Source organism: Epinephelus lanceolatus, chromosome 12 (assembly GCF_041903045.1).
Source record: "Epinephelus lanceolatus isolate andai-2023 chromosome 12, ASM4190304v1, whole genome shotgun sequence".
NCBI classification, from domain to species: domain Eukaryota; kingdom Metazoa; phylum Chordata; class Actinopteri; order Perciformes; family Serranidae; genus Epinephelus; species Epinephelus lanceolatus.
In genome coordinates this window covers 29244398-29271448 of record NC_135745.1, presented here as the reverse complement: position 1 = coordinate 29271448, position 27051 = coordinate 29244398, and the positions used below count along the sequence as shown (strand labels likewise).

The 27051-nt window shown below is 39.8% G+C and overlaps 2 protein-coding genes across 3 annotated transcripts in view; both read right to left on the bottom strand.

Annotated features, from left to right (window-relative positions):
* Nucleotides 1-567: 567 nt before the first annotated feature.
* ifi30a (IFI30 lysosomal thiol reductase a) lies at nucleotides 568-8316 on the bottom strand. The gene is made up of 7 exons (XM_033651395.2): nucleotides 8063-8316; nucleotides 6849-7037; nucleotides 6276-6350; nucleotides 3814-3900; nucleotides 3501-3653; nucleotides 1534-1602; nucleotides 568-1387 (listed from the first exon to the last, which is right to left on the bottom strand). The coding sequence occupies exons 1-7, from the start codon at nucleotides 8204-8206 to the stop codon at nucleotides 1322-1324; spliced, it is 783 nt and encodes a 260-aa protein (XP_033507286.1). The 5' UTR covers nucleotides 8207-8316; the 3' UTR covers nucleotides 568-1321.
* Nucleotides 8317-20690: 12374 nt separating this feature from the next.
* Nucleotides 20691-27051, bottom strand: part of pik3r2 (phosphoinositide-3-kinase, regulatory subunit 2 (beta)) — a 38027-nt gene continuing 31666 nt past the window's right edge. For both annotated transcript variants that reach the window (XM_033649680.2, XM_033649681.2), the window contains exons 6-16: nucleotides 25977-26187; nucleotides 25694-25779; nucleotides 24768-24870; nucleotides 23347-23445; nucleotides 23016-23196; nucleotides 22765-22884; nucleotides 22325-22467; nucleotides 21966-22142; nucleotides 21767-21838; nucleotides 21435-21605; nucleotides 20691-21264 (exon numbers count right to left, since the gene is read on the bottom strand). In XM_033649680.2, coding sequence (XP_033505571.2) covers nucleotides 21057-21264; nucleotides 21435-21605; nucleotides 21767-21838; nucleotides 21966-22142; nucleotides 22325-22467; nucleotides 22765-22884; nucleotides 23016-23196; nucleotides 23347-23445; nucleotides 24768-24870; nucleotides 25694-25779; nucleotides 25977-26187 — 1571 coding nt within the window. In that variant the 3' untranslated portion in view covers nucleotides 20691-21056. The remainder of the gene's footprint in view (nucleotides 21265-21434; nucleotides 21606-21766; nucleotides 21839-21965; nucleotides 22143-22324; nucleotides 22468-22764; nucleotides 22885-23015; nucleotides 23197-23346; nucleotides 23446-24767; nucleotides 24871-25693; nucleotides 25780-25976; nucleotides 26188-27051) is intronic.

Below are 27051 nucleotides of genomic sequence, written 5' to 3'. Positions count from 1 at the left end.
AATCTTGAGTAACCGGGCCATGATTTCAGGAGAGAGATGTTGCTGTTGTATTTTTTGGCACTTTGAGCATCACAAGCTGAGTGCCATCTAGCTCCATTATACTAGAGTAAGCAGACATCTGTATGGTTGATATCTCCCAACACTTGTTGACTCACACCAAAACAACTTTGAGTGATAAATAGCACTAAAGGTAAGAGGGAAATAAATGTATTTTTGATTTTGGAGTGAACTGTTACTGACTGATTGTGACCCTAATTAAACCAAAAGCAATGTTTTCTTTTTGTAGGAAACAGGGTGAATTAGTCTGTTGAACAGGGATAAGAAAGGACACGGATGTCAGATGAGGTGGTGGAGCTGCCTGCATGACAGGCCATCATTCATGTGTGTCTATCTGACTGCAGAATCAGTGGACCATCAGGTTAGGCAAGACTCTGCTTTGATCAAGCTGCTGCCTCCTGTAACTTTTTTTTTTTTTTTACAACATAAACACAACTTTGGATTGATTTATTATTTCTACTTGCATTTGGGTCCATGTCTAACAATCAGTATGATCTTCAGGAGATGTTGTGAACTTTATTATGAAGTTTTTATTGAACTTTTTTTTACAGGTTATTATGAACTTTATCTTCTGCTGCACCCATATGAATAAAACCAAAAAGTACAGAAAGTGTAACATCAGTTGTGACTCGTGAAATCACTCATCTGTTTTCAGTGCCTTTAGTCATGATCCCTGATGTGCTTATGAACATGTACTTTGTGTATAATGTATTCTTTACTATACTTGTCTGTTTTTTGAATAACATGATACTGAACATTAAATTAGCTGTGTAAAAACTTTCTCAGGATGATCTGACAGACTACAATATGTTCACAGTTCAAAGAAATCAGCTAAATAAACTTAAGGAAAACCACTGTAAGACAGCAGTACGACATAATCAATGTTCATGTGTTCCTCACAGGGGACAGAAGATGTGTTTATGAGATATGGCGCCCTCTAAAGGACAGTGAGAAGACTGTCTCTGACCAGACTTTGCAAAAGACACCGCAAACACCAGAAGGCTATCACTAAGTCAAAATGCTACAAGAAGTGTTTATGGTTTCAGTGGATAACATTTCAATGATGACACATTTTGTTAAGAAATTGAATTGTATTTGTACTGTGTGAATTATAAAGTGAGGCAGTTATTTTTCCCTTTTTAGAAACAGATTGTAAAATCACACATTGAAAAAAAATAAAAAAAATAAATTGATGATATTCCTCAGTGTTCCTTATCTAGTGAGCCACACCTGGAACAGAGCAAGCGTGTGCAGTGCTGCTCCTTCAATCTTTGTGGCAGTAGCTTCTGAAGTATCTCTGGCCCTCTCCACAGACAGGCGGCTTGGGGCCCTGAAAAAAAGTCAAAGGTTAAATCTAAGCAAACAACAAATTATAAACTGCTTGTGCTTTTATAACACATGGTAAAACTGCACTAAAAAGCAGAAGTACATAACAGAGTCAATGAATGACTCAGATTTGATTGACGCTAACTGTACCTTGTACATGTTGCAAACCAGAGTGAAGAGAGAATTCATGGCCTTGTCCTGCAGTTCCTCTGTGTGCTCCTGCAAAGTTAATACAAATGAGTATCCCAATGGCTATGGAAACAGATCTGCAGCAGATCTACAGGTGAGTGCAATAATGACAGACGGTCATATGGAAAAGAAAGGGTAGTTTTTGAAGAAACCAAGCCATCTCTCATCCTACAGAGTCAAACTATGTTTTCATGACAGTCTTGTAATGGTGATGTAAAGTAAAGAAATCCAAAGCCACTTTTAATAAGGCAGCCCAGTTGCCATAATAAAATGTTGACAATGTATGTTTCTGAAAGCCACAAATACCTTACATTTGCATGTTTCATCCTTACCATATCAAAGTGTCTAAAGTGACATAATATATGAGGCGATGTTGTCATCGGGAGGTGGAGGGGGTGGTGGAGGGGATGGTGAATAGTATGTCACCTAGAGGAGACGCCTGACAATATAACTTAATAAATGCCTGTCAAGCTGAAGAGCGCTATTCGAGACCAACAAAACAGGTTGTTTTTGCTGTATTGCTGTATTTCCAGCAGCTTTTTAGCCCCCAAATAATGGTGTTTATTAGGGACAATTCATTGTGTTTCATGCAACTTTTTAGCCCTCAAACATGGGTGTGTTTTTAGGAACCTGTTGCTGTTTTTCCAGCACCTTTTTAGCCCCCAAATAAGGGTGTTTACTAGGGACAATTCGTTATGTTTCATGCAACTTTTTAGTCCCCAAACAAAGGTGTTTTTTAGGAACCCCTTGCTCTGTTTCCAGTGGCTTTTTAGCCCCAAAAATGAGCTTTGTTTTAGGAACCCATCACTGTTTTTCCAGAGGTACAGTGAATTTCTGGCACAGAGCTTTTATGTTTGAGTGTGGTTTCCTGCTGTCGAGTGACGGACAGCTACTAAAAAGAGACAACAAACTAACTTGATGACATGGCCAAATGCAAGTATGACGCTGAATACATTAGACTGTGTGGAAGTTGAACTAACAACTATGGTGAAATCTGGACCCTGTAGCTGTACCAGTTGGGAACAACTGTTTCAAAGACCCTTCACTGTGTTTCCAGTAGATTTGTAGATTTTTTACCAATTTATCACTGTTTCCAGTCTGGGTTATGCCCCTAGAACTGGGTATTTAAAGCCCGAACATGATCTTACCATAATCAAATGGGTTTTGTGCTAAACACATATCAGCTATTTAATAACATGCATATGTAATGTATTTGTGGTTTGCAGAAACCTTTTTTTCTGGCAAGTGGGTTCTATCAGGAGCACCCCTTGGTGCCTAAACTGGTGCTTGGGATTCTTCCACAGTCCAACTTAATAATTCCCTTCATACAGGCTTGTTAGAAAATGCAAGAATATTTTCATGAATGTCTGAGAGAAATAAAATATGACAAAATCCCAGTTTAATCTTGCAAAACAAATCAAATATTGTTTATTATTTATTAACATATTTGTGCTCTGCAAAAGTTATGTGCTCTAAAATTTTCTCTTCAAGCCTTATTTGACAAACCAAGTTAAAAATAAAGCTTCAGCTCCCCTCAGGTGGCTCGGCAGAGAGGCAGCAGCATCTGTTGTGCTGTGGTTTGGAGTTACATCAAGATGTAGCTTTACACACATCAGTCACAGCTCTCTTTCACTTATACATAGAAGCTTTGGGGCAGATCAAGTGTCAAAATAATCACAAGATCATATCATCACTGTAAATGTGACATCACTTGTTTAAAAAGTGAGCATCAATGGCAGTGGCAGAATGAGGGCACTGCAGACAAAGTGGCTTCAAATCAAGCCAGGAAGGAAAGATGGAAGTTTCATTCAAAGTCAAAGATGATGTGTTTTATTCTGGCCTAAAGATTAATAGCTTCTAGCAGTCTCCTAGTTATGTTTTTTGCACAGAGGCCATAGCTTTCCCTGCTAAGTGCACTGGAGCCTTACCCCATTAATGGTGATCCAGGGCACATACTGGTGGGGAGGTTTCAGGGCTTCGGTCTTCAAGGCATTCTGATGCATCAGCTGGTTTCCCAAATCCCCGTTTACACAACTCATGACATCGCCCCAGGTCACATCAGTGGAGTAATCTTTCACACACTACAAACACCAATGGAGGGAAATTTAAAAACACATCAAATTCAATCCTGTAATAATGAATAATATGAATGAAAGTGGCGGTGACAGAAAAGATGGCGCATAAAAGGATAGAGACAAACAGACACCAGAAACACACACACACAGAGACAGACTTCCTTACGCTCTCGGCTGAACCGAGGACATCAGTGGAGGATTCCATACAGAAGATGATCACGCCAGCATCAGCAGTCAAATTCAATAGACAAGTCTGAGAGGAACAAGGCAATTAGTTAGTCATAGCAGAGTGTCTGGTACAAGACAATACTGACTAAATTTATAACTTAGAATTTAAAACATTGGGGGCATTTTGAGGGGTTTTATCTGAACATTTCTCTGGGCAATTATGACTCTTTCACAACACCCAGATTTACATGAATTGATTCTCCGGAAGATGAAAAGTATATATTTTATATAGAAGCTACAAGGGGCTTTTAAATGGTCATGAGTATGACGCCTCTATATGACCTATATGAGCTAACGAGACCATAAGCAAGACAATTGGCTATTTCTGTATAATTATTCTTAATACAAGTAACCGAGTCGCATTCCCCTTGAAATCAGACAAAACGATTTATGGCACACAGACAGAAAGAGACTGTAGCCTCTTTTAGGGTGCCTGTTCAAGGTGGGAATGCCGTGCCATTATTTGGTATCGCTTCTGTATAAAAAGTATGATCGGAGAATGGGCGACTGAAATGTCTCAACTTTAAGCTTGCAGTGCGACCCGCTGTCGGGAGACTTAAAAAGTGGCTAATAGCTTAAAGAAGAACAACAGCTGGAAATGTCAGCAAATAAGGGAGATAATGAGGTCTGGGAGCTCCTCAACCTCTGAGCAGAGGACGAGATCAGCGGCATATAACAGCGACTATAATTGATTGTAGTTGCCATGTAATGCCATTGCTATTGTTTAGCAAAGACTACCTGAGATTTATGTTATGTTTCACAATAGAGGCCAATGCTGTTGTGTTACATATCATGCCTGTCACATCTCTTTCACTTCCAATATGCCAGGATGCTACCCAAAATCACACTCTGGGGCGGCATAATGCCTTTCTTGTTTTGTTCTATATAAAAAAGCCCCCCCCCCGCCAACTAAACGCACAAAGTCTGAGGTCTGGGCGTCCTTTGGGTTTCTGAAGAATGCCCAGGGACAGCTGGTGGAGGACAACTATCCTGTGTGCAGAACATGCAGAAAGAAAGTTGCTGCGAAGGGTAGCAACACTACAAATCTGCTGGCTCATCTCCGTGACCATCATCCACAACTTTACAGCCAATGCAAGTTATGCTATGCAAACGTCAGTTATTGTGTGAGGAACTTCGGTTTTACTAAGATTGTCATAATGTGTAACTCTCGACGTATACGGGACATTTGAGCCGCATCTGTCCTCCAAACGGCGACTAGGTTTTCCGTTTTCGTATAAGACACTTAGGAGCTAATACTAGCTGAATAACGTTAGCTAATAGCCGTATTAGCAGCTATGTTGCTAAGTGTTTCAAAACGAAACGGAGCTGTAAACACTGAGCGGAGCCGACAGAATATAAACCAACGTAACGTAATGCTAATTGAGATCAACTATGATTGAATCACTGTGATTATGGTTATTGTATGGCGAGCTAGAATCGATATCGACGGCCAGTTATGCTTTCTCGACATAAGCTCAAGGAAACAACATAAAACGCTGCCGTGTCAACCTTTGACCGAGAACATGCACTCCTTTTCTCATACAGGTAATCCTCTGACTCACATGCACACTTCTAATGTGTGAATTATTCTGTGTAATGATGACCAATGCTCTTAGGGTTTTTATGGTTTCTCCTGCACATTTGTGATATCTGTTCTATATATTGTAGGTTTTTTGTTCTACTCTTGCATTGTTTTGTTTTATATATATTTTTCCTCTCGTGCTAATAAATAAATAATTAATATATAAATTGTTTACATATTTTGCTGACTGTTAAAATGCACCAGACAAATAAGCTTTGTTCCTGTAATTTGTTTACATATTTTGTTCATTTAAAATAAAATGTTCTGTTGCTGTGCCAATCCCTTGCCCCTTTAATGTGAAAGTTTCATTTTAATATAAGATTTTGGCTGTTAACATTTTAGTATGATAAGGAAGTTACAAGATTTAGTGAATTATTTCAATATATCTATTTTTTGGAGATTTTACAGCGCTTAAAAAAATATCGCAATATTATCGTTTACCGTGATAATTTGGTCACTATAATCGAGATATCAAATTTTCCATATCGTTACATCCCTAAACTACACTAAAAAAATTCTCTTTGGGTTCACCATCTTCATATTAGTTATTAAGCTTAAATAGCAACAAATTGCTATGGATCCTGCAAACAGCTGTGGTTAAAAAAATGAAATTAAAAATAAATTGTGTCTTGTTTTTCACTTGCTATGTATGGCGGTGTGTATGGGAAATGCATTTTTCATTGCCAGAAATACTACTCCCTTTATCCACAGGGGCCACCAAAACATGACAAAAATATGTTCCTTGCAGTTGCTTTACAGTAATTCACATTAAATGGTTCTGAATTGTAGTAACAGTATTACACTGGGGTGTAACTTACCTCAATCATGTTGCCCTGACATTCTGGTGGTCCATGCTGGCATTCGTAAGTATACTTCTGTCCAACGGGTTTCTCCTGGGATAGAGTAAATGCAACAGATTCAAACGATATTTCTTAACCAAGATATTTTTATACATCATGTAATTATCTCTTTCTCAGTCAGTAAAGTTTGAGGATAATTCACTCTTGGATAAGCATGTTTATTTGATTATTCTGTGACCACATATGGTTTCAAATCTGCTTTTTGCCTCTACACATCTTAACAACACCACCAGCCGCAGCATCTGTCGATATTTTTAAGAAGCACCTTAAAACCTACCTGTATAGGCAGGCATTCTTTAACTTGTCTTTAGTGATTTATTTTTTCAACAACTGCTGTTGTTTCATTTTTGTGTCTCTGTATGTTTGTATGTATGTATTCTTGGTTGAATTTTAATCCTGTGAAGCATTTTGTGAGTTCTCTCTGTGAGAAATGCTATACAGATAAATTTTACTTACTTACTTACCCACTGCATAATTTATAGAAGAACCACAATCCCAGTGTGAACCCAAGGTGTTTTGTTCACTGCCTACCTGTGCATTCCCGTATGGCACCAGAGTAACAGACATGATTTCATCAAGCAGGACCCAGGTGGGGAAGAGCATCTCAGTTAGGAACATCCTGCAGCCGGGACACAGACTCTCATAGTAAAGCCCCACTTCCACTTGATCTCCTGTGTGACGGGACCTGGTGAAGTTGGACTCGAGGCAATGCTTCAAAACCTGCACAAGGGGGCAAAAGTGGAGAGGTTAACACTCGTGTTTCTCTTTGAGTGTCTGCAGGGTCAGGCCCTTTTGCATTTGGAGGAAATCTTAGGAAAGGTAACATTTACATATTTTAAATCGATTGAGAGAGCTTGATGGATTTACCCTTCTGTATCTGTTTAAATTACTGCTACAAAAAGCATACTGAGCATACTCAGTACTTAAACCAGGTTAACTGTACTCATTGTGAATGGATCCAGTATGAAACTGATGGAGGAGGAAGGATGTGCGTTTTACATACGCTGTTTTCTGGAGTGTGCTGAGGCCAGACTGTGGGAGTGAGACTTAATAGTGTGTGAATGTCACTGGCAAAGCAAGTAGTATTTTGGAGATCTGTACTTCCTCATTCCCGGATATGTCCCATAGTCCCAGCCAAAAGAAAACTCTGCTGCCCGCTTCTTCCTCACTGAGTAACGTTACAGATGGCAAAAGCGTAAAATACAGTCTACACACAACATAATATGGGTATCTGTTCCCCGTGAAACTTAGCTAACGTTACTGAGGGCTAACGATAGTTAAGACACAGTTATGACGTTGCAAGAATACGGCACAGAATTCTAACGTTAGTTAATTTACAATGCGAAACGTAATATGAGCAACATATTTTCTGTATTTGGACCCTTCGAAGTATATTTTTTCGTACCATGACTACTTACAACAGGCTCAAGTAGAAGCTGGGGTCAAATTAATTAATTTGCGTTTAGAAGTTTGTAGCTAAACAACTGAAAGTTAGCTAGCTTAAGCTAACTTAACAGGTCACAGGGTCAGGCTGGACACTGTTGCTATGGTTTCCAGCACTTATATACTGTATGTAGCGCAGTGATATGGCACAGTGGTTCGACCGACCGTTGACCACAAAGAACTATATTCGGGGTGTCCTGTGTGATTGTTAACAGACACAAGCCGTTCACAAAAAAGCATTTTACGCGCTCATAAAATAAAATAATAAGATAAAAGCTCTCCTAATATTTTGTTCATCTTACCCCGCACTGGAGAGCTGAGTCCAGAGATGAGCACCACTTTGATGGTCGATGGGAGCATGAAGAAGAAGAAGGAGGCAGGAGAGCGCTACCGCCGTACTGTATATTTAACCCAACAGTCAACACCAGCAACAGAAGAGCCTTCATCGTCAGCTACAGCACGGGGGTTCAGTTATACAGGACAAAACAAAGTTAGTAACGACACAGTACTGCCCTGCAAACTACAGTACCGTCCAACTTTAAATACAGCACCGACGCTTCCTCGTGGAGGCTGCCTATTTTTTGATTGGCTCTCGAGTTTACCATCGAGGCCGCGTCACTTGTATCTAGGAGAGGTCCGCGCAGAAAGAGTTCACAGCTGTGGGGACTTTTGATTCCACAGAAATTAGTCAAATGGTCATGAGATGTGCGTGGGCACGTTTTCACACCCTGAAGCACATTTAGTTGGCAAAAATGTTACCCGCTTTTCACCTTATTTTACATCTAGCAAAGAGAACTAATGTGGTAGACAAACAATACAAAACTCAAGTTTCACAAGTCCCCGCACTGGAAATTGAGGAACTGGGTAAAAAGTTGAGTTTAAAGTGAAAAACATTCAACAACATGCATTAATTTGGTGTATAAATCACTCTCAGCACCCAAATATATAAAGCTTCTAGGACCCTTTGGACATCTGGGGCTGGGCTACTGACCATCCCAAGAGCTAGAACAAAACATGCATTTATCATCATGCAGCACAAACCTGCAATAACCTCCCAGACTCTGACCACTTTCAAGTCAAAGCTTAAAATGTTTCTTTTTTTTACACTGCCAGCTGCACCCTGTAATGGCTGCAAACTTAAAATCATTTTAAATAATCTGTTTTTGCATCTCTTGTCTGCACTTTTGCTATTTTTAATGGTGAAAGCACTTTTAATTGCCCTGGTGTATGAAATGTGCTATACAAATAAAGCTGCCTTGTCTTACACTGCTGAGTGCTACCAGTTGTATTTGCCTACTTAAATAGCTCCTAAAACCCTTAATACACTGGAAAATATGTATTCTGCAAATACAGAGGAAGTTAAATTGAGTCTGGTGAGTTACACCTAACCCACGATTGTCATGTTCTGTACATCAAAGGGTCAAAAAGTTACTTCTTAGGAACTGTTCTTGCACAAAGAAAGGACGATGAGGAAATTATTTCTAGGACGAGCTGCAGTCTTGTGATCAGTTCACCCACTTTGTTGTTTTTCTTGTTTGATGGTGTTGTACTCTTGGCATGACTTGTGCACATCATCTGGCTAATTATAAAGCGATGGTGTGCCTCAGCTCAGTTCCTCAGTCCATAGGTCTTGCTTAAGAACAGTCATGAGAAACACACACTGCAACCCTTGAACACTGTCAAAGGTTTTACCTGGTGACTCTCACATGATCTCTCCTAGTTCTCATCTAAAATCAGGATAAGAGACAAAACAGCAGACAGGACAGAACACAACTCTGACTCACTGTACTTCCTGTCTACTTCGCTGTGTTTTGGCTTGGAGAGTTAGAGATAAAACTAACCCAGTACAATACAGCAATTTATCTGTGCTACTTCATATTTGGTTGCCTTTCCTATATTTACTCACAGTGTGCAAAAATGTGTGAAATACCGTATGAAGAAAGTGTCAGTTCACTCAATCACAAATAATATTTTCTCACTTCCCTCTTGTGGTGTTGCAGCATTCAGTTTTGGAGGTTTTGAAATACCTCTGTCTCCAAACTAATACAGTGAAAGAAAATACATATCACAGCATTAAACAATTATCTGCTTCAGGCAGCAGCATTACACCACAGACCTCACTACCTCAGACAGTTTCCATTAAAGCTGCTTTCTAGGGAGTGTAAAGTTCCTCACAGGTAAAGGTAAGTAAGTAAGACACCATATGGAGGTTTGTTGAATCCTGTGTTGTTTACATCTGTGTTAGCTTGCTGGCAGTCTTCTTCTTCACTGCCATTGTTGGCGCATTGCTGTACGTGTTTGGCGCTTTTGTCAGCAGACCATGCTTGTCATTGTGTGGGTGCAGGATATGAGCAAAAAGGGGACCTACTGCAAATAACAATGTTCCAACCAAAACTTAACAAAGGAGCATGAATACCTGTTTTTATTTACATCTCATGACATTTTGAAAACAGCACTGCAAATGACTGACATATATTTATGTATTTTAAAGGGACAGTTCACCCTCAAATCAAAAATACATATTTAGTGCTATTTATCTAGACTGTTTTGGTGTGAGCTGTTGTGTGCTGAAGATATCAGCCATAGAGATGTCTGCCTTCTCTCCAGTATAATGGAACTAGATGGCACTTGGCTTGTGGTGCTAAAAGCAGCGAAAAAAAAACAGACACATCTGAAAAACTGACTGTTACTTGAGATAATCGACAGACCTTGTTGTGAGCGGTTTCATGTAGGAGCTACTTTCTCTCTACAGAACTACACCCTCCAACCGTAACAACGTGCAGAAGGAAGCGTGCATCTACTCATAGACAAGAGGCTTGGACTTGTGACAGTGCAAGATGTACACAATAATGGCGTCCTCCTCGGCTGAGCTGTAATGATAGCTAGCTCTGTGGTGCTAGGTGAGCTAGCAGTAGATGCACACCTCCTTCTGCACAGTGATTTGGTTGTCGGGTGTAGTTCATGATTTATGGAAAGAGACATTGCTGTTTTGCGAGTTTTTCAAATGTTTTTTTGGTGCTATGAGCACCACAAATTGAGTGCCATCTAGTTCCATTATATTGGAGAGAAGGCAGACATCTCTATGGTCGATATCTCCAACACTCAGCAACTCACACCAAAACAATCTAGAATGATAAACAGTACTACAAGTAAGAGGAAAAATATATATTTTCACACTCATCATGCCCCTCGGCATGTGATATTAACACCAACGGCACTCTTTAGCATCTTTGAGATGCACTAGTTTTCAACTACCTCCAATGTAAAGCCATCAATGGCAATACTTGATGCTGAGAGCAACTGATGTAGCATGAAAGGCAAGAAAAGTCTGCGTAGGGTGGGAGGGAGTGGATGTGAATGGGTCAAACAAAACAAGACTTTCATCCAGGAGACTGCAGTTTGTGTCCCCTGTGAAACCAAAAGTCAGCATTGTTTTAATGTCACATTATGTAATTTATGTACAGTTGTCATGCTGTGATGTCACTCGTGGCCTATATATATTGTGACAAATGTACTTATTTTAACCCATAGTGTTATGTTTTTTTCTAAACCTAACCATGACTGTTTCACACCATCAACCACATGTTACATGTTTCAGCTGCGTGTCACATACAGACACTGAAGGTTGTCCTGTGCATCACTACGAAATGACATGGGGAATGACAAGGCATTGGCATTTGACAACCTGGGAATGAGAACAGGTTGTAATTTTGTATTTTGGGGGTCAACTGCCCTTTCAAGTTTTTTACAATAAATTTTTGCCCTTAAAATTATAATAAAACATATTTCAGTGTTGCAACAAATAAAAGATGCCCTTATGTCTAAGTAAAGCAAAATATTAGCCAAAGTATAACAAGGACATGTATATATATCTATATGAGTATGTAAAATCAGACAAGTTGATGATTATGAAGCAAAAAAAGGTGACAACATCAAACTTAATTTTATATATCTTTTATTGTCTTTTAAAATCATTGCATCAGCCTAAAGAAAGAACCGTACAGATGAAAGAGTACCTGTCTGAGGACAAACACAACTCTGAAGCAAGCTGTACACGAGAGAGAAAGAAAGAAATGTCGCATCTGAATTAAGACGGACCAACGGAGGGAGGATAACACGAGAAAAGAGAAGAAGAATATTAACCATCTTTTCGTGCATAGGGGTTGGGCACACCTCAACCAATAGGCCTCTACTGGCTGAAACAACAGTGCTCCCTCTGAGTTCAATTGCACTTTGGTGTAGAGTAGCTTTATCTGACTGCCCCATTCACTTCCATTCATTGTTTTTGAAAGAAAGACCACATCATTGTTAACTACACATTAAGAACTGTGTATCTGTTGCTGCAGTGATACATGAGGCAACTTGTTGGGCAACATGCGAGAGCAAAGCAGACAAGATGTAGCCTTGGTATTAGAGCATCGATTCTCTGTTCAAACTGACCTGCCGGGTTCGAGCCTAGCCGGGCTGTAATTTCTAAAAATTCCCCTCAGGCTTAAATCAGGTTGTATCGATCCAATTTCCTTATTTTAATCAAAAAAAAAAAAAAAAAAGTATGGGCTTTGCTAAACATTTGGTAGGCGAAGATTGTGTCACAAATGTCTGTTACTGCACTGAAAAGACTTAAGTTGACTTTAGCTAGTAATAAATGTTGTAATATTATTTTTTTTGCAGTGAAATTTGGGGTTTTTAAAGGGGTGTGGGCTTTGGGTCAGGCCTGATTTTTTAGGGCCCAATCAAAGCTCTACTTGTGAATACGTGTTTGCTGCTCAGCAATGTTTCCCAGGCTGTTGCCGGATGTATCACTGCTAATCTTGTCTCCAACGTTCAGAGTTGGGTCTTGAATATGAACTACTGTACACCAGTGAAAAGTACTACAACATTCACATCAGAATAATCAAACAAATGGCAGCCTTACGAGTCAAAGTCCTGACTGAGAAGTGATGGTGTGAGATGTGAAACAGGCAGAAAAAAAAGGGAAATGAAAGTACAGTTGTTAACGTCATCATGTTTTCAATGGAAATCACACAAGCTGAGACTATAGTGGGTAAATTTTGGTCTTAAAGATTAGTTAATCAACCATTTTCATTTGTTCTGTAGTGCAAAAATCAAGAATAGGATGCCTCTTGATAGTTATTCCTGAATTTCCGACTCTGTTTACGTACAAAAACTGTACTCAAGCATAATCACCAAGTGTTTTTACTGTTATTCACAACGTGTGGGTGTCACCCCATATATAAATTCTTTGAACTGAGTCCTCCCCAGAGAAACACCTGGCAGAGTCATGCTGAAATCTACCATACTGTACATATAATAAACAGCAAAAAGATGCGACAGCGTCTCAAGTTCAGTCCTGCATATACAAGGCTCAGTGTAAGGTGAAGTAGTCAGCAGGTAAAGAATGACAAAGACTGATGAATAACTACGCAACATGAATCTTGTTGAGTTATTATTTTGAAATTGAGGGAGCACTGTTTTCATAAGTCCAAAAAAAAAAAAAAAGTAATGAACCGAAAACAGAAAACAAAACAAAAACAGAACAAGCAGTCATAACATTTTCAAGTTTAAAACGACAGAGGAAATAAAAGAAATATAAATCAATCTATCACAGCCACTTTGAGGGACAGACAGATTGATTCTCAAACGCATATTTACTATTTGGTTAATTACATATTGTAAACATTTGTATTTTCTTTTTTTTTTCTGTATGGAGGAAAAAAGTCAAGCTAGCTTATTTTTTCTTTATAGGCTCTGTAAGGTTATCATTAACAGATATAAACAAACAAACAAAAAACACTTGGACAGACAAATCTATCAGCTTTTTTAAAAAGCCAAAATAAAAAAAATACTCAGGCACCATAAAAGAACACTTTCTAATGCCATCATTGTGTACAAAGATCTGCGTAAAGGAGTGATCACGAACTGCTGAATCATGTACCTTTTTACTCTTTTTTTTTTTTTTTTTACTCTCAGCGACCGCAGAGATCCACCAAAGAACGATACAGTGGTAAGATGGTTCACGTTGTTACAGCATCAGTGGTGGATCTCTGTGGCAGCATCCTACTGTAAGTGTGTCTTTTGTGGTGCAATTTTAACACTCCGTCTACTCACAAAAACCAGAATCTTCCAAAATGACAAAACAGATTCTCACGTTCAAGAAAAAAAACAAAAACAAAACTCCTCTCTAATATTTAATAAAATGCAAAGCAGCCAAGACTGCTTTTAACATATAGACTCAGCTCTGTAAATATTAACACATGTACATGAGCTTGCTTCTTCCTCTGAACGCACCTGATAATCATGCTTAATAGATTACATGTATGCTGATCAACTGCGACCACACAGTTTGTTGCTGATCACGATGAAGCTCACTGCAGCTGATTAGTAAAAATGCTTGCGTTTCAATAACTGCTCGAGTACAAAGCAGCCGCGGAGCAAGTCTAAAGATAATGTTCACATCAAAGCCTCTTTTCTGATTTGTTTCAAGCACAATCCAAATCAGAATTACATCATCCAAAAATATAGATATCTAAGTATATATCTCAAAATATTTATTCTCTAGTATGTCTCTCATTCGTCAAACCTTAATAGACACCAAATATATGTTTCTTTGTAGTCAGTGAAAGATGTGCTTTGTGTGTGAGGCCATTTCAAGAAATATCATTTACAGTGTACCAAAGCCGATGAAAAAATATTTAATTCCTTGAATGATCATTTGTCGTATAGAAAAATGTTTTTCAAGAAGCTCCGACACAAATGCATATCTACTATGAGCAGGATGAAAGCTTTGAGTTTCAGAGTAACGTCGACCAAAAAAACTGGGCTTAGCGTCTCCACTCGAAGTCAAAGCGCAATAAAGTCTTCATCTTCTGCCCGTCTCACTGCCTGAACAGGTTTCATTGCTACTAAAGTTGCATTGCTTCTAGCTATTAAACATCTGTGATTAACATGGCATATATGGCAGATGAACGTGTTTACCTGCACTGCAAAAATGTTCATCTTAACAAGCGATGAAGGAAGCTATTCAGCTCTATATTTCTATTTCTCTTTAAGCAACTAAAGACACTGAGCAAATTGCTTAAAGGGGTAGTTGGGATTTTTTGAAGTGGGGTTGTATGAGGTAGTTATCCATAGTCAGTCTATTACCTACAGTAGATGTCAGTCGGCATGGCCCCAGTTTAGTGAAGCAGGCAGGAGTACAGACAGCAAAGCTATGTAATGTATTTCTATGGACAGGGGCAGCAGCAAAATGTATTTTAGCCAACTAAAACAAAAATCAATTTAAGTGATGCCCTTTGTTTTCAACAGGTGACTCCTAGGGGTCCTCAGAGTTATCCAGGGGGGTCGCCAAAGTCTTGTTTGTTTTGTTTTTTTCAAAAATGAAAATGTCTGAAAATACACATTAATATAAAACCAACATATTATTAGCAACGATAAATTGGCCTGTTCCTTAAGAAAAACAATTTTAACTAAACACACCACATTGATGATTGGCCAACTGTTACCTATGAATCCTTGTGCAATAATGTTGGCTAGCAAACACTAAATCACTGTGTGACAGTTTTGTACTACTGAAACATACTGGCCAGTGTATGGACATTCTTGTAACCCACAATGGATTATTCTGTAACTTTTTTAACTTTCTGAAGAGGCTTTTTGATGAGATACTGTCCACCTCAGAAACAAAAATGATATATACATATAAGAATCTGCTGGTAATTGATAATTTAATAGCTAAGTATTGTATGTACCATATATATGGCACTTAAGACCCAACTACACGTTATTGTAGCCCCAGTTTAATATGCAACTCAAGTTTGCAATATATGTAGTAGGGGTCCCTGCTTCGTCTTTCTTTCAGCTAAGGGGTCCTTGGACGCCTAAAAAATGTTTAAGACCCCTGGTGTACGCTATATTTTGAATATATTCACTGCTTTACCTTGGCGCCCTTTCCGACAGGGAACTGAAGCTGTTATATTTATCTGTGCTCTCTTTGTAGCCACCAGACTCCTTTGACAAAAACAGTAATTTTACCTCACAGAACACAGGAGCTACTGGTCTACAGCTGCCTCGTATGATTAGTTAGTCTGTGTTATTGTGTGACTCTGATGAATCTAAACTAACCCGTTAAAACACTAAAGTCACACTATCACTCAAACAAACTAACTTATCGGGGCAGCGGTAGACCAGCAACTCCTGTGTTCTGCGAGGTAAAATTACTGTTTCTGTCAAAGGTGTCTGGTGGCTACAAAAAGTGCACAGCTAACGGCTTCAATTTCCAATGTAAAGGGGTAAAAATATTCTAAATGTAGCGTACACTTAAACTGATATTAATATTTTTTTAGGTGGTGCCCCCGTCCACAGCAGCATTCACGTGAGTACCCCTGCCTGATTCTTCAAACTGGAGACGTGTTGTCCGCCATCTACCACAGATAATACACTTACTATGGGCAAGTACCTCATACAACCCCACCACAAAAAAGCCGAACTATCCCTTTAAGTGGAAGCAGAACCAGTTAGTTCATGAACTTCCTTGATCAAGCTGAAATGTTGTGGGATAAACTGCAACCCACTGGCATTACATTCACAGACATGTTTGTATATGGTTGGCTTACCAAAATCCCCCCAAAGAAACCCCAGACAAAGTTTTCACTGACTGTACCAGTATCTAGCCATGCATTTAGTTTTACTTTCTTTCTGAGTGACTATTTCTTCAAGAGAAAGTAGTTCAAATGAAAAGTAAAAAGACTGATACCTGAACTAGCTGCATGTTTAGATATCGCTAGTAACAAGTGAAAAAATGTCCTCTGTAGTTTGGGCGAACTGACCCTTGAAAAAAATCACTGTTTTTCGTCTTGTTAAGTTGGACAGTTTTGCTGTGTGGACACAAATTGCATAATGAGCCAGCAGCTCTCCTTAAAGTTGGTTTGAAAAGTATTACAGAGTTTATACAGTCCATATAGTAAAACTAACTCTATAATGAAAACATTGCAATCAGTCAAAAAGCATCAGAATTACATGACAGTTGTTGACCGCAAAAAACAACAAAAGCATATACTGTACACTGTATACTCCGATATCATAAAGAAAACTGTCGATCACTCCCGATATACTGTGTGGAAAGACCTTAGAACTATCAACTAAAAACACTATTGACAACTGAGCTTCACCACTGTCTGTGAGTTTATGGTTGTTGGGCGTTAGACACACTGGATTTGAGTGTGTGGAACAGAAAAAAAAAGTGCAGTCACAAAAGTGTTGGTCCAACAAACTGGATAATGGATGCGTCAGCAGTGGCGGATGACTCAACCAGATTGCCCGTTCGCAGAGGAACTGACTCTTAATATAAAACACTGAGAAATGCTGCATGCATTAACTTGAGAGCTTATCAAATGAGCTTCAAACAACTGGGCTGGGCCACGGATGTGTATGGTTCACATTTCTATCTTATCTGAGATTTATTCAAAAATATACCAGACAAATTAAAAAAAACACACACCAAAGAAATCTAGCTTTGGTGCACAGTGAGAGAGAGCACCAAGCTACTGTACAGCCCCCACCATAGAAAGAAGGAATATGTAACAACTATAGATGTAACAACGAAGAGGCACAACTAAAATCTATAACATGCTCAGATTTGCTCTAACACACACACACACACACACACACACACAAACACACACACACACAATCGCACACGACAACTATGCTCATTTGCCAGATACGCTTTAGTCTTTGATAAATGGCAAATGTGTGAACCACGGGGCACAGCATATGGTGGTGGTGGCACCATCTTGTAGAGCGACGCTCCAATGACAACGAGGAGAAGACGAGCTCATCACAATGACTAAAGGCACTTCTAATCTTTCTCGCTCACACGTGTTTATAGCCCTCTAATCAGAAGCACCGCCGTCGCCTCTACTTTAATTCTTGGGGTTTTTAACGACTTGCCAAGAACTGTGCAAAGTACAGTACAATTGATTCGTCCTGACTGAAATCAAAATGACGTCTTGGTTTTTCAAACTTTTCAGGTTGAGTTAGGTTTTGTTTGAAAGTGTGATTGGTCTGTTTGAAAAAATGCTGCTACCTGAAGTTTGTGAATCAACATTTCAGAAACAGAAATGGTACCGTGCTGAGAAGTACTGTGTTTGTTGGAAGCTTAGGTCTTCACATGAAACGTACATAACTGACTTTGATGACCAGAAGAGTGGGTGAATATCTCACTTTGATTTCTCTACCTCCTAAACAAAAATAAACATAAATAGGGATGCACCGATTTATCTGACAAACTTCAGGTAATGGCGTCCCGTCGTCCCAGGGACAATAGAAAACTTACTATCGCTGTGTTAGGGGATGCACACTATTATTATTTTCCTGATAATGCTACACTATGAACAACAAATATGTGTTGAGATCGGCAGGAGGAGAGTTAACGTCGTTAGCAGCTGGTGGCCAGAACTAACTGCTAACAGAGCTACATTATGATGCGTTCAAGCTCTATTCTGTATAAATTAGTACTGGGTTAAGGTAATTTAAAGTGTTAAGATGATGTTTTCAAATGTAAAAACTTGAATACAAACTGTAGTCTGAAGAAGAAATTTGTTTATGTTTTAACAGCAATATAAAATACATACTAGAGAGGAAATTAAGATGTATTATATACAGTAAAAAGGCTTTTGAAGCATTTTTAAGGATGTTTTTCATGTGAGAAAAGGTTATTTTAAAGGTTGTTTCATAAAACGGTACGATTGAATTTGTGCTCACTCAAAAGTAGTGTTATGAAAGACTGAATGACTTTAAAAGAGTTCAGATTTTTTGTTTTTTTAATGATGATTCTTTGGAAAATAAAATCGTCTCTCAGCTAAATCGTTTTTTTAAACATCGGTTTCAGCCTAAAATTTCACAATCGGTGCATCCCTAAAAATAAATCCAAAATGCCAAATGTGCAACCCTTATTAACAGTGCACTTTTTTTTTTCCCTAAAACGTTCTATTGCAAACAGCATTTGCCTCTTCTATACCTTTCTACAAAAATACTTTTTCTCTTTTTGGCAATCTGAGTCTACGACATGTCAGAAATGTGAGAGATTATTCATTCATTCTCAAGAAATCAACCACGTAAATCAAATCTTAAAAGCGGCATTGCGTGATGCCTCTTTTCATTTTCATCGACCACACGACAACAACTGTATAACCCTGCTTCTACATGAATTAACTGTGCTTTGAAAGTGACATAGAACAATGATCGTACAGTCTTTAACCTCAAGCCAAATGAACATGAGGGAAAGGGGGGAAATCCACTGCCACAGCACAGAACGGAGGGAGGGAACTGATCTGAAAACTTAGTATTACCCACATATATGTTGTGCATAGTACTACCACACATCATACCGTATTTGCACTACGATAAGTACAATTATCAACCACTGGTGCCAAGTGGAAAAGGAAAAACAACACCCCAAATGAAGGACTCCATGCACACTGTACTAGATAATCTCTCAGACCACAGACGCCATGCCAAATGGCAAAAAGGACTGGTTCTTTTTTCTTTCTTGCTACATGAAAAGACATCCTTCATTTGACTCACATTAGCTGGATACTGTGCATCCTTAAACAGAATCTATGAGCATAGCAAATATTCTGAAAACATAAAGAAACACAGCGATGAAACTGTGTAAAAGTCACATACACCGACTGCATGTGTGTCTGAAATATACTGTACATGAGTTATATTACTGCTTTCTTTTCTTTTTTTTTGTACATCAAATGTTCTACAGCTCTGTGAGTCAAGCTTGTGATGAAATGAACAGTCAAGCGCGAGGGGGCGGGGCAAGGAAGTACCGTGAGTAAAATCTGCATCAAAAAAACAACAATAAACATCTGCAAGGACATTGTACCACTAAAACACTCTAATCTAACTAGAGACAAGGCAAATACAGTACCAAAGATACAATAATCACATAGATTGATGCTCTGCGAGTGTCTTTAGCATATAGAAACAAGACACATAAGAGGAGCACTAACAGTTATGCCTTAAGTCAATGGCTACAGGTGCTACAGTATCAAAGAGGATGAAAAAAGAAGGAAGAAGTTTGAAACAAAGAGACGTTTGATGCTGGAGTCTTTCCACAATTTCCGTTTTGAAGGAAACCTGAATCATGTGGAACTGCATTAATCATCACCATCTAGTGTATTGTGATTAAAATTTTATACTCACAATATACCAAATATGTACCATGCATTTCTATCCTGCAATACAGCATTCACTGTATGTTGTACCTCATCATTTCAAAAAGGAGGCCCACTGAGAGAGAGCAACAAGCCAAAGCAGTTGGAAATAAAGATCATTTCATAAAAAATATACCTATATGTGTATTTTTTTTTTTTTTAAAGCTGTAGCTTCGTCTATGTCGACAGCCATCCATTCCCTCCCTCCTTCTTTCAACCTCGACGTGCCCCCTCGTTCTAGTGACACAGGCTTGTGGTCATTCAAAGCTATTACTATGGCACTTAAGCAAGCTTTAAACTGAATCAATCTTTTTTTTTTTTTAAACCCCGTAAAAACACCACCCCCAGCGATTTCTCCCCCCATGCCCTCCCACACCCCCCTCGGCTCCAGTGACTCAGCCGCCTGTAGGTGTGAAGCGAGCAGCCTGGTTCAGCCAAGCCAGTCCTTTCAGTGGATGACAGCTCAGGCTTTTGTCTACGGAGAGTTTGCAGGCAGTCTGGGGATGACAGATCGGGCCTTTGTCTATGGACAGTTATCACGTGTTCAAGGCAAAAAAAAAAACCAAAAGTGCCTCCTGTAAATTTTCCCATCATCCCACCGTCTGGTTTCTCTCCTCTTCTCGACGATCTTGAAATCATTGTGTGTGCTTATTTTGTCTTCTTTGAACACATCTAGTCTGGATTTTTATCTCTGTATCAAAAGGTATTTTCTTTTTTTTCTCCATTACTGACACTGTACAGTCGAGGCTGGCTAATGCAACACTCTCCTCAAGTTAAAACTCACTGCGTCAGCCAGGCTAACTGTACAGTGCGTCCATACTGGTAGTAGTGTGCTTATTTCGAAGCCATGCTGTTAGCAAGGAGTGCTCTTTGCCGGACTGGGGGCAGTGCTGGAAATTAGCACCAGCCTCCAGTCAGAAAATATGAATTTTAAGTCATGGCTGTTGAGTCTCTTTCTCTTTGCCACTTAAAAGAACAGGCATTGTTCTGAGGATTATTTTTTTCCCAATGCATATGAGTGAAAATGTTGCTTCCCCACCCTGTTTGGCGTCCTACACTGCTGGTGGATAATTCATCTGGGGTGCTGGTTCTGGTTCTGAGAGCGGGCCAGGACTGGGTAGGCAAGATTTACATTCAGCTGGTCATTGTGTTGGACCAAGGAGACGTTTTTGTAGTGGAGCACCAGGTCTTTGAGGGACGAGTACAGATTGTAGGGCTCGGCGAATCCGTAACCTGTGGCTGTCTTGTAGATGACGCAGTGCTTGGTGTCGCCCTCCACACTGGAAAGAAGGACAGAGATCATTTTTACACCTGTTCAACATTAGCCTAAACATAAAATGACATCACTATATACATTGCTTGAAGACATTTTGGCTTGTTGTGGAAGGAAAAGTACATTTGGTGAGTTATTTAAGTGTATGAAGAAATAGATCAAAACAACAGAACTTACACTACAGAACAGGCGTAGGAGCCCTTCTGTGATTGGCTGTCACGGATGAGGAAGGTCCCGTCACATTTGCCTCTCAGCATTTCCTCAGCCTGGGTGCGTTTGATGTCGCCCACGTACCAGGTACACTCATCATGGTGGGGTGAACCCTCGTCCTCCTCCAGTGAGTAGGAGCTGGAAACACAGACACAAAGCAGGAGATACTCAGTAACATCTCACATATCATGGACACAACACTGAGCTCCAACCACTCCCTAAATTACAGGTGGAGAAACTGCAGCACCCAGTCATCACAGCACACGCTGCTGAGCTGTTAATTGATCTCAAACACTTACTCATCAGCATCATTCTTTATGCCCAGCCATTCATTGATCTTCTTCTGCCTTGTCCCCTTCTGTGTCAACCATCTGTAAAGCCAAAACACCACAGACTGAATCATAACAGTCTACATTTATACACAACACAGGAAGATAAGATATTACAAAGCACAGAGTAAAGATTTTGTACTTCAGACTTGGAGTAATTTATTCTTACATTAGGTACTGGTCTCTGATTTTGCGGAGCTGCATGAGATCTGGCTTGAGGCTGTTCATTTTCTTGTCGATCTCTCTGTTATCGGAGACCTGCTGTCTCAAGTCCTGCTCCAGCTTACGCTTGCTGTCGTGGATCTCCTTCACACGAGACTTCAAACGCTCCGAGTTGCTCTGGATCCTGATGCAAGGGACAAAATGATGTGTGAATGTGTTCTTTAAATGTTGAACAAAAAAATATGTCAAAATACTATTCAGTAAAAATGGTATTCGTCTGTTGCATTTGTTTTGAATTTGTCTTGCTTGTGAAGCCGAATTACACCAGGATTATCAAGAATCTTGTGCACATAAACATGAATTTACTTTTGAATCTCTTTTTCATTGCCCTCGCGTTGGAACCGCTCCAGAGACTCTCTGCTGTAGCGCTCCTGCGTCTCGCACTGCTCCTCGAAGATCTTGATGGTCTCATTGAAGGCCTCAATGGCTGTGCGCTTCATCTGCAGCTCCTGTGGGAAACAAGGACACAGACTGTGACATGTGTCCATTTGATGATTCACTGTATCTCCCTGCTTACGTTAAAAAGTTATGTTATGTTATGGTGTAATTTTTTACAGTTCTATTTTAGTTTGCACTTTGTTATCAATTAGTTATTATTTGTGCTTATCTTCTGGATATACTGTATGTTTTCAAGATGTCTAAATGATTGCAACTTTGTGCAGTATATGAAGAATATTATGATTTATTAAACTGTGTAGCCCACCCCCAGTTGTGTCTATGTGTGTGTACGTGTGTTGGACTCATACCTGTGAGGTGCGTGTGTATTCTTCGTACAGAGAGTCGTACTCGCGGCTCTTCTCCTGGTACTGCTCGTGGTAGACCTTCAGCTGCTCTCCCACCTCCTCTATGCTGTTCTCCTTCACCAGCTGAGCCGTGCAAAATGGAGATGAGAGCAAAGAAACCACTTTTATGAATGAAATAATGTCATGTCACAATTATAGGAGGCTTGCAGAGAGAGTTTGCTCATAGTTGAATTTGATGATACAAAGTCACTGACCTGTTGGTATTTGGAGACAGGGTACAGAAGCTTGGTGTCCAGTTTGGCGTTGTATTGGGCCAGGGACTCATGGCGGTAGTGATTGATGAGCTCCACCACAGACAGGAAGGTAAGAGGCTCAGAGAAGCCGTACCTCCCGTCTCTGTGGTAAATCTTTATCAGCTTGTTGTTCCCTCCTTTCCTGCAGGGGGAGACAGAAGACAAATGAGGATAAAGGAACATGTCAGGGCATATAAATGTAGCCTGAATCATAACAGCAAAGGTCTGAATGTGTATCTGTTGATTCAAATGTGTTTCAAACTGGTGTAGGGAGACAGTAGTGTTGCTTTACCTGAGGGTGAGAGTGTATTCGCCTTCCAGTTTACTCGAGGCATCTCGGACCAGGAAGGTGCCGTCTGGAGTGTCTCGCAGCTTTTCATTCACCTCCTCTCTGCAAATACCATGACATGCAGTATTTAATATATTTATTAATGAACACTAACAACAATAACATAACTTCCACAATTATAAATAGGTTAAATATGGAACACTGATTTCTCGAAGCTGTGTCATGTGTATCAGACCGGTATCCAGTAAACATGGTGTCTGATATCAATGGCGTGTTTGTTATTTGATACTGTAAAGAGGACCTATTATGCTCATTGTTAGGTTCATACTAGTATAAGTTTCTACTGGAACATGTTTACATACTTTAATGGTCAAAAACACTTAATTCTCCTCATACTGTCTGTGCTGTAACACTTGTATTTACCCTCTGTCTGAGACGCTTCGTTAAGCACCTGTCTCTTCTAACAAAGCCTGGTCTGCTCTTACTGGGCAGCATCACCAAGTCTTCCGTATCTTGGCAATTGTGCCAGTGTTGCCAACATTCTTGCTAGATTCGACAAATCTTCAGAACCCTAGACACTTTCTTTCTTTCTTTTTTTTTAAAGATATTTTTTGGGGCATTTTTAGCCTTTAATAGATAGGACAGACAAGCTTGAAAAGGGGGGGGGGGGGGGGGGGGGGGGGTGACATGCAGCAAAGGGCCACAGGCTGGAGTCGAACCCGGGCCACAGCGGCAACAGCCTTGTACATGGGGCGCCTGCTCTACCACTAAGCCACCGACGCCCCGACACTTTATTTCTAAACAGCAACTAGCGACAAATTAAACAACTTATTCAGACCATCAGGGAATCAGGGAAAAGAGGAAAAATCCATTATATTATAATCAATTCCCCTGCATGCTGCTCAGAATAAGAGAGAATAGCTGCATTTCTCCCGTGAATAACCTCTAATAAAAACTTCTCAACACAACCGGACATGTACCAGCAGGAATCTGATCCAAAATCAGGGTGAAATTAAAAACATCAGCAACCAAGTTTACGTGTTTCCCTGATGTTAGCATGTAGCTACATGTAGCAGTGTTGGCTACATTTTGTAAAACTTGCATTAGCATGCCCGGAGCAGATAACCATATCAAGAAATCTGCCACAAGCTGATGGTAAGCTTGTTTCGAAGGTAAAAAAAACTATTCAAAACAGAGTGTTCAGAATGGTCAGAAACACAAAGTTTGGGCTCAGGGGATTATTTTTGCATATGTTTACCTCATTATTTGAAACTTTGGCCGTGTTTAATACAAACATCAGGCATTTTAAGATTATATCTACGACAGAGAATAAGGACAAGCATATAAGGTCTCCTTTTAATGAATAAAAAAACATTAACTCCGATCAAATTCAATAGTAACAGTAATAAATTTCCATTATTTACCTGGAGATTTCTCCCCAGTACCACTCAGCATCATTCAGCAGGCTGCAGGTGTCTGTAATGGCTGACGGAGCCAGTTTTGTCTTGACAGGCTTTGCTGGAAGAACTGCACACACATAAACACACAATGATCACCATTAAAATCATTTAACAAAAATGGAATGGATCCAAACAGTCACTTAATATTCTAAGTCCCTGGAAACTGCTAGAAATGTACCTGCAGGAATAAAGGTGTCTGTGAGAAACTTTATGAAACACATTGCAAAATCAGCATGTTACTGCATAAAATAGGCTTGCTGTGGTTGTCAGTGTTACCGGTTTTACACGGGGTTGGGCATACACAGATTACTTTACGTTAAATCAATACTTAATTGGATGACGGACATTGCAATTGCAAAACTAAAAGTACAGTCTGTACAGCAGCAGCAAAGAGAAGCAGGAGTCGGATTTCACTTCTAACATGAAGACAGTAAAGAGATTGATTAAACAAGATGGTGGTGGAGGATTTTTTGGGGTTTATTTGGCAATATTTTGGTTAAGACCCAATTCTAAAAAGGAGCAGCATATTTCAAACTGATCCACTGTCAGAAAAATGCCAAAAAATGACTGCTCTCTTGTTTTGTAGATGAATTTTTGATTAACAACAGCTGTAGTGATCCTCTCAATGACAAAGAAACATTGAAACTGTTTCCTCGGTTAAATACTTTTAATGTAAAGCTGCTGTTTGGTTTGATTAACAGTAACTTAATACAGAGCTCTAACGACACTGAGCATCACTGATGGATATCTTTTCTTGAAAAAATGTCCAGTGTAATCGCTAACACCTGTGCTGTCTCGAGTTTATTAACCGGTGAGCGAAATTCCTCACCATGGCATCCCTAGCATACAAATAAAAATAGTTCTATGCAGTCTTACTGAAAATAACTCACCTGGAGGAGTCAGGTCTTGCTCCGCAGTTCTCTCTATCAGCAACCTCTCCACGACAAGGGCAGGGAAGTCTTCATCCACTGACAACCTGCAAGTCAATCGATCAATGGACAGTTTAAAAATACAAAACTGAGACTCCCAATTTGACACATGTAATAAATTCAAACTCCCAATTTGCTTCTTTACTTCAGTTGCCTGATGCTTCACAGAACTAACAAATCCAAGGTGCCCAATTCTTTAACGTCACACTCTCTATCTCCAACTAACCAACCAACGACAACTCACCATGGGGTGGAGGGGCCTGTCCGTATCAGCAGCGGTCCGAAGATCTTCCCCAGCGTGTGTGTATCCAGGCCATTGCTGGTCTGTGCCTGGGTGACCTTGGCCAGGTGTGTGAGGAGGTACTGCAGGGTGAGGCGGTGATGGAGAGGGACGGAGGTGGAGCTCTCGAGGACCAGGCTTACCTCTCTGTCATGGCTTCCAGCGACTGCACCATCTGGACAAGGTGAGAAATAACCGTGAAAATGATCTATACACTTATACACTAATCTGACAACTTTATCAGAAGAGAATCAGAGTTAAGATATTTAACAAAGATGTTTGTACGTTCTGTTCAGTCTGTATCTAAGACTTTCTGACCCTTACTTCTATCTCCATCAAGTCTGTCTCATAAGTAGTCACAACGCACGGTCAGTGGGGTCAGTGCATGTTTCTGTAAATAGGTCGAGTGTATATCTGAAATTAAATCATGGAGTCCTTTGTGCAGAGGAGAATCAGCTGAAGAATTTCTAACATGCCTCAGTGAGCTCATCCTCTCCCAACACTTGACTCTATTCTCTCAACACTGACATGCAACTGACCTCGATCAGCTGCATATTAGGCTCAGTTTGGGCCCTGTGCAATTCTTTTGTTTAAATTACAGGTACAGAAGCGATGACAGGTGTCTTTAATATTTACTAAAACAACACAAAAAGCAGCCTGTAGCTTATTTTTGGGGGCTCAAGCTATTAACTGCCAATTGTGTGTGCTTCACATTACTGTGGACCATTTTCTAGCGCATACCATCAGTTTTTAGATATATAAATGCATATTTTCCAGGTGCGACTGGTTTCAGCTCATGGTTTAACATGAAGTCTGTTTTACCTCTCTGCAAAAGTTACATTATGGTTGTATGGTAATGTAGCTGGGAGCAGAGGTTTTAAAAGCAGCTCCTCACTGACGTGTAAATGTTCTTGTGAGGCACTCAAACATCTAACTCCATGTTTGTTTACTGTTTGTCTTCTGGGTTTGATTTTCCAACGACACACATCATCAGTTCAATATTTTATAGCAGCTGCTATTTGGCCAACTGTTTTAAGAA

Excerpts from the sequence above, each read along its gene's own strand:
- ifi30a (XM_033651395.2), bottom strand. The coding sequence starts at position 8,206 with ATGAAGGCTCTTCTGTTGCTGGTGTTGACTGTTGGGTTAAATATACAG. Across the intron at positions 3,901-6,275 it reads GTCAGGGCAACATGATTGAG|ACTTGTCTATTGAATTTGAC; the intron begins GTAAGTTACACC and ends TGTTCCTCTCAG. Across the intron at positions 1,603-3,500 it reads CCTGGATCACCATTAATGGG|GAGCACACAGAGGAACTGCA; the intron begins GTAAGGCTCCAG and ends TTAACTTTGCAG.